This window comes from Sinocyclocheilus grahami, unplaced genomic scaffold (genome assembly GCF_001515645.1).
Source record: "Sinocyclocheilus grahami isolate Dianchi unplaced genomic scaffold, SAMN03320097.WGS_v1.1 scaffold219.1, whole genome shotgun sequence".
NCBI lineage: Eukaryota > Metazoa > Chordata > Actinopteri > Cypriniformes > Cyprinidae > Sinocyclocheilus > Sinocyclocheilus grahami.
This window is the reverse complement of record NW_015505398.1, coordinates 973,703-987,728: the sequence shown is the minus strand read 5'-3', so window position 1 is coordinate 987,728 and position 14,026 is coordinate 973,703. Positions and strand designations below refer to the sequence as shown.

Here is a 14,026-nt window from a genome sequence, read left to right as displayed (position 1 = left end):
CAAAATGCTTTCTCAATAGACAACTATTGGATTCAGTTTATACATTTTATCAGTATAACTTGTCTTATAGTTGCCAAGCCTAATCATTAAATTATATTTTGATATTACAGGGGGAAAAAAAGAGTGTCCGGAACAACTATGTTCCGGACAAGCTGTATGAAATGACAGGTAACATAGTTGACAATTTCACCATTTTGACTCATTTCAGTGGAAGGCCTTGTCTAGCCAACCAAACATTATTTTCTTAAGCAGGTTAAGCAATTTATTTGAATTAAAATCATAAGGAAATTGCAAACTATAATAATGTACCCAACATAGTTCACAGGATATTAATATACTCCTTGGAAATAAGTCGTTGTAGCTCAAACATCAGGAAAAAACACTATAATGTGTTCATTAATGTCCGCCACAGAAGAAAATTCCATCACATGACACTGGTCACAGTTTTATGATAAACCATTTTTTAGTTTGTAGGGGGATATTTGGTTAACACATTTCAATTTAAACTCTGTCTATGTTTGATTGTAGAAAGAAACTTGAAACTTAATCTAGATAATCTTGACCTTAACATTTTTTATTCATTATTTTGAACTCAAGACTCAATTAAACAATTGGCCAGTGCAAAAACTGTAATTTAAGAGACATAAAGACATTTCAAGCCAATTGAAGAACCGAGTGCATAAAATTTGTGTAGTACTCTCTTAATTAATAAAATGCATATCTGAAGGAAATTGTTAAAAATATACATAATTCCATCAATGACATGAAATGTACCTTAAATTATAGAATGTATAGAATATAGAATAGTATACATATTACTAAATATGAATATAAGTAAACATAAAACATATTTTACACAGTAAGTTAATTGCATCAATTAATAATTTATTACTTAGTACATAGTAGTTAAAAGCACTTAATATAACGTTGGTCCAGTAAGTGAACACATGAATAATTTTATTTAGATCAGTGCAAATAGTTCACTAACAAGTACAATACAAAATTACTACACATGTACTTACAGCAATACTAAAATTGCAGCACACATAAACAAACTGATCTCTGTAACTCCTTGAGATTCACCAGAACTGTGGTTTTCTCTGAAGTGGATTATGCAAAGGTGTCTGGCATGTTAATGCTGGCTGCACAGACGCAGATAGAGAGGAAGTGTGGGAGACAGTGACAAGGGTGTGTTCTTCATAGCACCACCCGTCATTGCTCAGAGTGTGTCACCAAGTACTTTAGTCTGAGCATATAAAAGAGGCGAGGTACATCTCTAGAGGGTTCAGAAAATTACAAAGACTGGAAGGGAATCAAAGCATTGTAAGAACCATACCGGTTAAGAGGCAACAAACAGGTATACAGTACTTCCCTTTGTCTAGCACATGACACAGAACTGAACATGTGGACTTTGTTACTTGTAGTATTTGGTACTGGATCACCAGCTCTACTTCAGGCAGCCCCGGTTCAGGGTGAGTGATGGGGAATGTGTTACTTATTTATCTCAGAGGTGTCTTTGGTGGCGGGTGGCTCACATACTTAGTCTTGGTCAAGACGCATTTACAATTGCAAGATGAGGTCATACTTGCGATACTGATATGACTGTAGTAGTGAGACTGTAACCCTTTTTGCTTTTCACAACAAAGGCTATGGTTAAACCCCATCATTAATCTGACTTCTGCTGTTATCTGGGAGACTTTAAAGACGTCAACCATAGAAGAAAAGAAAAAAGTTCCCACACGTTTCCACTAGTAATCAGTGCAAATGCTACAAGTGAATTTATGCATCACGTCATTGTAAAGTACAATATGAAAATGTATATTTAAATTGAGATTTGCTAAAAATTGCATTTAACAGAGCTATTAAATTATTCGTCTTATTAAAGATTAACTTTATGTGGCTCTTAGATGACAGCAAAAGTGGAATCAGCTGAATGTGAATAAAGTTTTTTGCAGGCTATCTTCTCTTTTCTCGTTTACGTTTAGTGCATTGATGATGACCTTTGTAGATAAATTTCATATGTTATGGTTTAAGATAAAGGCCTGAGGCTGTATTACATAAACTTTATATCTTTATGAACGAAATTAAGATCTGACAGGTTTTAACTGATATCAGTATGGCTACAGATAAGATAGCATGCCAGAGTAATGATCTTTCTGTAATACAGCCCATGGATTGTTAAATTTATTGTACATATAATTTTTTCTCTCTCTCAAGAGTTATTTATTCTCCTATGCCTCCTATCTCAGACTTTAACTTCAGTGCAAATATGATTTTCTTAGTATTTTTTGTCTTGTTTTCCAGTAAAAATATCTAATATTTCTTAAAGCATTATACAATGACGCAAGATATTAATTAAAACTAATTGATTATTGCATATTTTTCTTGCTTTAAGCATAATTTGCTTCTTTAGTACTGTATTTGTAATTTCTATTCTCATTAAACTCACTTATTCCCTCTTCTGCGCACTATTTATCACTTGTTCCACTAATTGATGTCCTTAAAACCATATGCTGGTCTAAACGTGTTATTTTGAGACAAAAAAACGAGAGGTCATTTACGAAGTCAGTGGATTACAGATGGCCTAGATGTGTTACAGATGTGATCACGTCTGCACATGCAATGAATCATTAAGAGATTTATCTAATGATACCTAATGCTAAATTGCTAATCCGTCACACACACATCTGGCCCTCATTTACAAACTAATCATTAGTGTGATTGTACACGGGAAACAATTAATAAATAAATTAAGATTTCTGACTTTGAATATTCACATTAGTTTCTCTTTTGACAGGTTCTAGTGGCAAATGCAGCTTTGCCGGTGTTTTCCTTGTTGAGGGAACCAGCCGTTACTCTCTAACTTTCCAACAGGCTTTGGAATTGTGTCAGAGTTTAGGTTACAAACTCGCAACACAGGAACAGGTCAATGAGGCTTATAAAAAAGGCTTGAGAACATGCAGGTAAAGAAAGCAAGCTGATTACAATAGACTTAGCCTAGAGCTAAATAACATGTTTAGACATAAATGCACTTCTTTTGATATTACCTAATGGCAGTACTTAATTTTTAAATTAATCCCACTCCTTTGTTTAGATACGGCTGGATAGATGGACAAAATGTCATGTTCCTCCCACACGTTAATGGTCCAAATTGTGACTCCAGTTCCACTGAGATCACCTTCCGTCCCGAAGCAGCAGATTATCTTTCTGATGTCTACTGCTTTAACCCATCAGGTGAGAGTATAAAGAAACTGGGGTATCTTACTGGCAAACACTATAAAAACAAACATGCTCCAAACAGGTTTTGTCTTATTGACTTTTTATTTCCCTCCTACAAAGATGCATCACTGAACTGTGATGATAATGGTAAATCTAACTCTGAGGGCTTTACCAATGGAAACACAGCCACATCAAGTAAGTTCCTATTGTTCCCTGCAGTACCTAGAATTAGATTTTGATATCATTGCAGACTTTTTGTCTTAAACGGCTTAGACTATCGGTGCATTAACTTTACCTTTTGAGTTGAGGGGTGTGTATTGTGAAGAAGCAAGACATGCAGCAGACATACACATCATTGTTCATTATCCAACCACACCTATTCCAAAGCATTAGTCATATCTCTGTGACCTCACGCATTTTTACGCACCTGCAGTACCACAATGAAGGACGAACAAAAGAGTTGCTGATTGTATTTGAATACTCAGGAAGTGATTTCTTCATTATTGTTTCTCGTTTAACCATTCACTCTGTACCAACATAGCAAAGTATCTGTGTGGTTTAAACTCGACATTCCACTCTTTTATTTTGCTTTGGTATCAGCACAGAAATGCAAAACACTGATGTATCATTAACGTATTTAAGCTTTTTGGCAGTAATCCTTTATCTGTTTTCTCACAAAGATGAAAAAACAGATGAAGACATCCTTACGGAGGTCGAAACTGAAGGCTTTCTAGTAGATTTGGAAGAGATCATGGGAAGAGTAAGAAGAGAAACTTCTTTTCTGAAACCTTTAACCCATCAGGTGAGAGTATAAAGAAACTGGGGTATCTTACTGGCAAACACTATAAAAACAAACATGCTCCAAACAGGTTTTGTCTTATTGACTTTTTATTTCCCTCCTACAAAGATGCATCACTGAACTGTGATGATAATGGTAAATCTAACTCTGAGGGCTTTACCAATGGAAACACAGCCACATCAAGTAAGTTCCTATTGTTCCCTGCAGTACCTAGAATTAGATTTTGATATCATTGCAGACTTTTTGTCTTAAACGGCTTAGACTATCGGTGCATTAACTTTACCTTTTGAGTTGAGGGGTGTGTATTGTGAAGAAGCAAGACATGCAGCAGACATACACATCATTGTTCATTATCCAACCACACCTATTCCAAAGCATTAGTCATATCTCTGTGACCTCACGCATTTTTACGCACCTGCAGTACCACAATGAAGGACGAACAAAAGAGTTGCTGATTGTATTTGAATACTCAGGAAGTGATTTCTTCATTATTGTTTCTCGTTTAACCATTCACTCTGTACCAACATAGCAAAGTATCTGTGTGGTTTAAACTCGACATTCCACTCTTTAATTTTGCTTTGGTATCAGCACAGAAATGCAAAACACTGATGTATCATTAACGTATTTAATCTTTTTGGCAGTAATCCTTTATCTGTTTTCTCACAAAGATGAAAAAACAGATGAAGACATCCTTACGGAGGTCGAAACTGAAGGCTTTCTAGTAGATTTGGAAGAGATCATGGGAAGAGTAAAAAGAGAAACTTCTTTTCTGAAACCCTCATCTGTGCCTGCCTTGGAGGAACACTCTACAACGACACACAGTGAAGACAGCAAAGGCCCTACAAGCAAGCCCCATTTTAGGAAGAGCACATCCTCTGTTACCTCCAGTATTTTGTTCCCTGATACAGAGGGCAGTGGATCAGGAATGAGTGAGACAGTTTTTGAAGTTCCTAAGCCTAGTCAATTCACAATGACGGCAATTTCGTCAGAGGCAGCTGAGGGTACATCCATGCAAAACAACAATAAGGAGAAAATAAAAGATGCAAAAGGCCGAAAGTTGGATGCCAGTCCTGTAGGTAAATATCCTTAAAAATCCTGACCCTTATATACTGGATATTGTTAGGGTTGGCTGTGGATCATAAAGGCTAACATAGCTGTCAGTGAGACAACTGTGTAGAAGACATGTGCCTGGTTTCTATGGAAGCCTTCCACTTAAAAAAAAAAAAGAAAAATCCAACTTCCTATCACACAATGATGTTTCTCATAAATCTGACTTTATATTTTACAGTTTGACTTCGTATGTCACAATATGACTATACTTCAACTTAATCTTAAAATTACCTTTTTTTAGTCTAAGCCAAAAACTTGCTTCCATAAGATAGTTGATGATAGTTACACAAATAAGCTATGTTTTAATTAATATTAATGTTTAATATAATCAGTGATGGGAAGGTTGCATTGGAAATGTAATAGTTCACAGATTAGTTAAGATTCCTGTAGGTAAATATCCTTAAAAATCCTGACCCTTATATACTGGATATTGTTAGGGTTGGCTGTGGATCATAAAGGCTAACATAGCTGTCAGTGAGACAACTGTGTAGAAGACATGTGCCTGGTTTCTATGGAAGCCTTCCACTTCAAAAAAAAAAAGAAAAATCCAACTTCCTATCACACAATGATGTTTCTCATAAATCTGACTTTATATTTTACAGTTTGACTTCATATGTCACAATATGACTATAATTCAACTTAATCTTAAAATTACCTTTTTTTAGTCTAAGCCAAAAACTTGCTTCCATAAGATAGTTGATGATAGTTACACAAATAAGCTATGTTTTAATTAATATTAATGTTTAATATAATCAGTGATGGGAAGGTTGCATTGGAAATGTAATAGGTCACAGATTAGTTAAGATAGAGTCGAAATATTTGAATGCAAAGCTTCCATGAAGAAAGCAGTTGCTAGAAAATGGCAAGTTCAAACTAGACAGACATTTAAGGGATACGGTGCAGTCATACCACTTATTACACAACATTTCACCACATAAATAACTAAGGTGATAAAAGATCCTAGACAGCAACATAGTGTTGGCCCAGATCCGGCCCACGTGAAATCCATGAAATCCATCCAAATATATATTTAAGTTGAAACTGTTTTAAAAACTTACCAGTTTGTTAGTTATCTTATAATCCATTACAGTGTACAAAACAATCATTGCAAAATGGCAGCAGCTGTGGTTGTATGAAACGAGAGAGCGAGTCGGTGATACCAGGATGACAGTATTAAATAATTGTATACAAAATACTGAATTGAGTTTTAATGCTTTATTAGTTAACCAAACGCAAAACTTCCACCAAGAAAAACTGGTGCTAGTAAGCATATAGCGCTGATTTAAGTTACCCGGATGAGCCTCTGCTATTAGCTTTTACCGGTTGTTACTGGGGAATAACATAACTTGGAATGCCATGACTGACCAATCAGAATCAAGCATTTCACAGAGCCGTGCAATAGTTTAATTTAAAGCACAGCCACCACAAAATCAGGCTTTAGCACCTCTTTTTTACTTTTAGAATAAATACAGAGAAATAACAAGAAATAGTTATGATACTGGTTTTGAAATCAAATATTTGCATAGTTTTGACAGAAAACACAGGCATCTAACAATGCCTCGGAAAAACAGTCAACAATTAATCTTAAAAAATAAAGCATATACATAAACCCAAATAGGAAATAAAACAGTTATCGAATAAGCACGTTTCCTATTCTGTGTCCTAAACTCCTGAAACATTGGTGTCTCATATTTTAGAGCAGTCGATGCAATTTATGAAAGAAGTGAATTAAATCGGTATGTGGTTGTGTGTGTGAAAAAATTCAGATGTAACCCCCTTTGTAATCGTTAACATTTTCATAAGTAACCTTAATTTAATTACACATCTTTTCCCCAGTATAACTGTAACTAATCACAATTACATTTATTTTGTAATTAAATGACGTAACTCTGTTACATGTAACAAGTTACTCCCCAACACTGAGTATCATCATTTGTTTAATCTGTTAATGCAATTTTTTATGTTAATGCATAATACAGTATGTTAAGTCATCAAGTCTAATTACAAATGTATATTTTGCAGACATACCGAATAGCGAAGAATCCAATTTACCTCCATCACCTATTCAAAAGGATGATGGACCATCTAGTAAGTTCTTGTGACAGCACTGCTGATGCCATCAGTTTCTTGACTTTTCATTCAACTGACATAATGTAAATCTGTCAATTTACCATTTTTTCCCTTCTACAGCTTGGCTGATAATCTTTGCATTCTGTGTTGTTGTTGGAGCCATAGTATGCATGCTTGCTGCAATTGCTACAAGAGACAAGTAAGTTTGCTTATTTTTTTAATTATGATTATTTTTTTCATCGAGTGAATCCATCGCATTCATCAGCCATTGGGGTCCAGCTTCAGTTTACTGAATGTAACACTTTACCTAGGTGGTACGGACCGAGACAGAGCAGAAACATCACAACTGAAGCGCACAACAAAGACTACAGTAAAACAGAAACACTGCCACTGTCAGAGAAAGAGCAGGAGGTAGTGGCACTGAAGAGTGTTGCGAAGCTGAATGGTAAAACGGATGACATTACTGCTACCTGTCTGGATGAGCATGAGAAAGAGTATTTAATGTAATGTTTTAAATCCTGCATACTGTGTATTAACAGGTTTGAACTCTTCTGTACTTTTGCACTAGTGATGTTTTTTTTCTGCTCAGAGTCGCTTCCATTTTTGTTGCTTCAGAAAAAAAAAAAAAAAAAAGATTATTGTGTTTCACATTCCTTTTCTAATGTAAAGTATTATTTTTTTCTCCAATAATAGAAAATGCTTATTATCTCTTAATGACTGATGGTTAATAATGATATGGTGAGAAAACATTTGTATACTGGTTTGTAAGTACTATGTACTGTGTGGGATATAATGCATTTTTTAATATAAAGTTTTAATTTGAATAGAGAAACCCTATGCAGTTTGTAATGCAATGAAGCAAATGTAAATCTTTCCATTTATTAAATTACCCATAAAGATGTATTTTTTTGTCAGCTCTTAGAGCACATTTATGTTGGATGAGTCTTTCAATAAAACATGAAATTTGAACAAGGTATTGGATTTTTTATTATTATTATTTTTTATTTGTTCATTTAGAGTAGCTGGATGTAAAAATGCATGAGTGAGATGTAAAATCATATGATAAATATCATTTAATGTTGTCATTACTACATTTTATTTGTTATTTTTTCATTTATTTAGCATTACTTCCTAAAGACTTGGAAAAAGAAAGAAAGAAAGAAAGAAAGAAAGAAAGACCACTGAGACAAGAAGAATTGCCTTTATTTACAATTTGTTACAGGTGTTTCATAGAAAAATAGAAGAAAAAGACAAATTTAAAAAGTGGATGCAAAATCAAGTCTGGTTGACAAGTAATACAATGTCTTTGGAACCAAACAGGGCTGCACAAATAAAAAGAGCAGGATGGTCATATGATATTTGTTAACATACATCACTGTACCTCTAAAGATGTGTCAGGCCCTGCCACACTTTTACATTATAGATACTGTATCTAGGTTGTGTATCATTTCCTCAAGATACATACTCAAGATCTCTGCACTCTACAAGGCTGTTAAATCTGTAGCAAGCCTGGTTTATAATGATTAGCAATTTGACTTTTTCCCCTAGTGTCATTATTCCTACCAAAATGTTTAACAATACACAATATTTGAGACACGATATCATCATGAATTGTAACAGTGAAAAATATGCTTACATTCATATACATACATTTTTACTCATCAGGCAATGTTTCACAGCCACCTGTTCCATGTGACTTGTACAGTATATGATAGCAATAACTACTTAAGACAACCTGTTACGCTCTAATCTACTTAGTAAAATACTGAATTTAATACATGTTTTATAAAGCAATAGGCAAAAAGTTAATAAATACTACTCTTTAATTTGCATGAAAAATACATCTAAAATATGACAGCATACATATGTGTATTTATATATATATGTACAGAAAGTGCAAGGAGGCACTTTAATGAGAACATTTTAAGATTCTGGTGCAAAAGAGGAATGCTGATCGTGTTGCTATTACAGACTACCAATCTCAATTCTGTCATCTCTTTTCTGTTACATGCTAACAACCTGAGCACCAAATAACCTGAGGGCCTCTCTTATCAGCGTGAATATAGAATCCATTCAACTGGACTTAATATCTGAGTATCCAAGAAGGCTCCTCAGAGAATCAAACACAATTAGTGGTCTAAGATCCAAGAAAATGGGATTGCATTTAATATTAATGTCATAAAGTCTTCTGTCTGCAATTTGCAGTTGATATCTTCAAGGCAAGATTGTAACTTAGCAAATAAATACATAAATAAATTGACAACTTAACAAAGCACACAGATACTTACAAAACCTACACACATGCAAGTCCCTTTCCTCAAACATAACCACACATGGAGACTTATTAATGTTTGAATGCAAACTATTCAGTCCACTACGCAGGATATTAACAGTCCTTGCAGATAACGTCAAGCGACTCAATGTCATACTTCATGTCTGATCGCTCTGTAATTGCTGATGTGGCATTTACGTCGGGCAGCGTCTAAAAATAAGTGGCAGCATTTGGAGGCAAACCACTATTTCAGAACTTCTAAGTACATTGGTAAGCTCTTATAAGAGGCTGATCTGGAGTACTGCCACCAAGGGTTAATCCACCTAAGCCAAGCCAGTCAAAGGTATCTTCAGCAAACAAGCTGCACTTCTCTCCTCCTGCCACTAGTAGTGCTCTAGGGTCAATCTGGGGCTGGACAAACCACTGCGATCCTTCTATGCGGTAGCCTTAAGGCAGCAGGTGTCAGACTGATCCTCAAACCCAAGGCCTAGAATTCTAACTATCGTAATCCTTGAGTGTAAATAATATGCAGCCTGACTGAACCACCTGCTACTTCGAGCTACGTTCTCTTCCCTTTGTGTATCAAAAGTACTGAGATTGTCATACAAAAGTCATTGCTTGTGCATATGAAACGTTCTTTGGTAACTTCTGACTGTTTATATGTACAAAATTAGCATTTGGTTTTCACCAGAAAGAATAAGCTCGCGGGACTCAGGATAAGGCGGAGCTGGACCTGTGTGCTGTGTTACTCGCGTATCCATGGTTCCTCCTCAACAAGTGAGAAGTCCGCAGGGGAGCCATTTGAGGCCAAGGTTACCTGAAAGCAATTATCAGGGACAACTAACTGTTTGACCAAAGGCACAGTCAAAATGCATTAACCGCTGCTAACTGTTTATGGTTTGGAGCAGACTGGACAAACCACTGCGATCCTTCTATGCGGTAGCCTTAAGGCAGCAGGTGTCAGACTGATCCTCAAACCCAAGGCCTAGAATTCTAACTATCGTAATCCTTGAGTGTAAATAATATGCAGCCTGACTGAACCACCTGCTACTTCGAGCTACGTTCTCTTCCCTTTGTGTATCAAAAGTACTGAGATTGTCATACAAAAGTCATTGCTTGTGCATATGAAACGTTCTTTGGTAACTTCTGACTGTTTATATGTACAAAATTAGCATTTGGTTTTCACCAGAAAGAATAAGCTTGCGGGACTCAGGATAAGGCGGAGCTGGACCTGTGTGCTGTGTTACTCGCGTATCCATGATTCCTCCTCAACAAGTGAGAAGTCCGCAGGGGAGCCATTTGAGGCCAAGGTTACCTGAAAGCAATTATCAGGGACAACTAACTGTTTGACCAAAGGCACAGTCAAAATGCATTAACCGCTGCTAACTGTTTATGGTTTGGAGCAGAGAATCCAGGTAGTTTGATATTTTAACAGCATAATTTATATCAAAATTCACAGAAATGTACCCACCACAAGACAGATAATAATTAGCTGCAGCGGGATTCCTTACAGAATGCTGAAAGACTGAATACAGATAGAGAAAATAATTTGAATTGTTATATTTTGTAAATACAAGCGTTGTATTTATTTATTTTTTTTACTAATTACAGTGAATCTCTGCCCAAAGCTAATATTCTAAAGGGGTTGTGGAAAAAATGCCACGCGTGCTACCACACAGACCTATGCATTTGTGAAACACAGGGCATAACACTAAAAAAGAGGCATAAAATTTACAAAAAAGAAAGAAAACAACTGCAGTTCTCTTACTGATGGAAAACAAACACTTTTATGTCAAGCTTAAAAACACTAAGCTTGAAAGAAATTCAATAGCAGTCTTTGTCGTCTCAAAATGTAGATGGCAAAAATGAGGTGTGCCTTAATGCACAGCTTTGTTTCACTTTCATTTTTTTCATTCGAGAACAGCCAAAGGCATCTTGGCATTAGTACTATACAAACATTTGAAGGATTTACTGTGCACATATGTATAATTGCCAAATTGATGATGTACAGATACTGATATGGATATACAAAGTCTGTATGAATACAGATAGAGAAAATAATTTGAATTGTTATATTTTGTAAATACAAGCGTTGTATTTATTTATTTTTTTTACTAATTACAGTGAATCTCTGCCCAAAGCTAATATTCTAAAGGGGTTGTGGAAAAAATGCCACGCGTGCTACCACACAGACCTATGCATTTGTGAAACACAGGGCATAACACTAAAAAAGAGGCATAAAATTTACAAAAAAGAAAGAAAACAACTGCAGTTCTCTTACTGATGGAAAACAAACACTTTTATGTCAAGCTTAAAAACACTAAGCTTGAAAGAAATTCAATAGCAGTCTTTGTCGTCTCAAAATGTAGATGGCAAAAATGAGGTGTGCCTTAATGCACAGCTTTGTTTCACTTTAATTTTTTTCATTCGAGAACAGCCAAAGGCATCTTGGCATTAGTACTATACAAACATTTGAAGGATTTACTGTGCACATATGTATAATTGCCAAATTGATGATGTACAGATACTGATATGGATATACAAAGTGTGTTCAAAAACTGCTATTTCACCAAGCACCAGAACAAATAAATAAACCATATTTATTTATTCCTTCATTCTGTTTAACGTCTTATGCATTCACATCAGGAATGACCAAAAAATACAAAAAGTGTAAAATAAAAAAAATCACAATGGTACATACAATGTCGGGGAAAGAAATAAAAGCATCTACATACAGGTTTCTATGTCTGTGAGAGTAAAATGTACCTTGCAGTCATCTATTTGGACCGGCTGATAGGAGTTGTGAGATGCATATACACCATGGTTAGTGTTATTTTCAAAAAAGGATTGTGTCTTGGCCATCTCAAAGTCATCTGGCCTTATCTGCTGTGCATCAAACATGTCAAGCTCATCTTTGGAGAGGTGGTACACGATTCCAGCCCCGTACGAGTCACCAACGACATTGACTGATGTTCGAAAACGGTCCCTGTTTGATAAAGCAGAAAGAAGCAAAGAAAGGTGCCACATCTCTCAAGGCTAAACAAATCTAAATGCCATAAGGATTTGTTCTAACATGCAAAGCAAATGGATAAACATGCCATGAGATTTACTTTAACAACTAATTTTAAAGTGGAGATCATTTACATATCATATCTCAATCATATAATATAGCCCTCCAGGATCAAGTTCTATTCCGTTCATCTGGGCAATAAAGATGGCTGCTACGGCCTCATAAAGCGCTGTACCATCCATGTTGATCGTTGCTCCAACAGGCAACACAAATCGAGTCACTCTCTTGTCAATGCCCAGATTTTCCTCCAGACAGCGGAAAGTAACAGGTAATGTCCCAGCACTGCAAAAGACATATTAAGATTTCAGAAATTCTTGTCATTATTCATAACTCAACTTCCGAACAAGCCAAATTAAATCATTGCCTTCCCTTTATTTAACTCAGTATGTGTCCTAATTCTCTCAAGGTTTACAAAAATCAAGGTACAATTATTGTTGTTTGTCAATGCCCAGATTTTCCTCCAGACAGCGGAAAGTAACAGGTAATGTCCCAGCACTGCAAAAGACACATATTAAGATTTCAGAAATTCTTGTCATTATTCATAACTCAACTTCCGAACAAGCCAAATTAAATCATTGCCTTCCCTTTATTTAACTCAGTATGTGTCCTAATTCTCTCAAGGTTTACAAAAATCAAGGTACAATTATTGTTGTTGGACATGTTCTGCTGATGAGGTGCTGAAACTGATCCACCCTAAATTTGAAAGGCATGCTTTTTTTTATCTTATACTGGATTACAAAGAAAATGGTTGAAAGGACAAACAATGGTTTAATCATTACAAAATTACTATTTCTGTAGTTATCCCACAGCTATAACACTGTGGTTATAACTTTGACTCTGAGGTCATTGCAGGTGTTATTTCTGCATCTGATTTTTATTTATTTTATTTATTTCGTCTCTATTTGCTCCTCTGTTTCTGTCACTAGGAATTACACAAGCTTCAGTCTGGATCCAACCTTTACAAAGATCTGAGATGACCGAACACCTGAGAAGAGATGATGCCAACTCCCCAGAGGACCTCAGATGATGCTAACCCTGGAACAACATATAAAACTACCAAATTTCGCAAAGTTTAATCGCAACATATAATCATTGCAGTTAATATGTTCACCATCTGTTTGATTACGTGTAATATGTAACTAACTGCATGATTCTTACTGTACATTTCTGCCATAGCCACCACTAATAACTTACTACTAAATATAATGTAGAAACTTAAAGGGGTCATATGATGCGATTTCAATTTTTTCTTTCTCTTTGAAGTGTTACAAGCTCTCCGTGCATAAAGAAGATCTGTAAAGTTGCAAAGACTAAAGTCTCAAATTCAATGAGATATTCTTTATAAAAGTTAAGAGTCAACCATGCCTACCTAAAACGGCTCGTTCTAACACGCCCCCAGATGTCTACATCACGATGTGGGAAGATTTGCATAACGCCGCCCAAATGTTCACGCAAAGAAAGAAGGTGTAACTTTTATTCTCGCTGT

At 35.6% G+C, this 14,026-nt stretch overlaps 2 protein-coding genes across 4 annotated transcripts; one reads left to right on the top strand and one right to left on the bottom strand.

The window, feature by feature from the left end:
* Positions 1-1,228: 1,228 nt before the first annotated feature.
* LOC107596490 (uncharacterized) lies at positions 1,229-7,796 on the top strand. Its single transcript, XM_016287236.1, has 10 exons — positions 1,229-1,472; positions 2,798-2,963; positions 3,095-3,234; positions 3,340-3,414; positions 3,900-4,000; positions 4,033-4,201; positions 4,687-5,094; positions 7,151-7,216; positions 7,319-7,397; positions 7,510-7,796. The coding sequence occupies exons 1-10, from the start codon at positions 1,403-1,405 to the stop codon at positions 7,703-7,705; spliced, it is 1,470 nt and encodes a 489-aa protein (XP_016142722.1). The 5' UTR covers positions 1,229-1,402; the 3' UTR covers positions 7,706-7,796.
* Positions 7,797-10,378: 2,582 nt separating this feature from the next.
* LOC107596443 (excitatory amino acid transporter 2-like) lies at positions 10,379-12,643 on the bottom strand. Of its 3 annotated transcripts, XR_001610363.1 has the most exons (3): positions 12,237-12,639; positions 10,942-10,995; positions 10,379-10,785 (listed from the first exon to the last, which is right to left on the bottom strand). XR_001610363.1 is itself a non-coding variant. In XM_016287186.1 (2 exons), the coding sequence occupies exons 1-2, from the start codon at positions 12,495-12,497 to the stop codon at positions 10,714-10,716; spliced, it is 333 nt and encodes a 110-aa protein (XP_016142672.1). In that variant the 5' UTR covers positions 12,498-12,643; the 3' UTR covers positions 10,379-10,713. The 3 variants fall into 3 exon arrangements, 1 of the variants encoding a protein (XP_016142672.1); XR_001610362.1 differs by having other exon boundaries at positions 10,379-10,995; XM_016287186.1 differs by lacking the exon at positions 10,942-10,995 and having other exon boundaries at positions 12,237-12,643.
* Between the last annotated feature and the right edge of the window lie 1,383 nt (positions 12,644-14,026).

Bases quoted from the DNA above. Each gene is read 5' to 3' on its own strand.
- LOC107596490 (XM_016287236.1), top strand. From the start codon at position 1,403: ATGTGGACTTTGTTACTTGTAGTATTTGGTACTGGATCACCAGCTCTA. The intron at 1,473-2,797 runs GTGAGTGATGGG...CTCTTTTGACAG, and splicing joins TCAGGCAGCCCCGGTTCAGG to GTTCTAGTGGCAAATGCAGC. The intron at 5,095-7,150 runs GTAAATATCCTT...TATATTTTGCAG, and splicing joins GTTGGATGCCAGTCCTGTAG to ACATACCGAATAGCGAAGAA.
- LOC107596443 (XM_016287186.1), bottom strand. From the start codon at position 12,497: ATGTGGCACCTTTCTTTGCTTCTTTCTGCTTTATCAAACAGGGACCGT. The intron at 10,786-12,236 runs GTACATTTTACT...AATTGCTTTCAG, and splicing joins TCCAAATAGATGACTGCAAG to GTAACCTTGGCCTCAAATGG.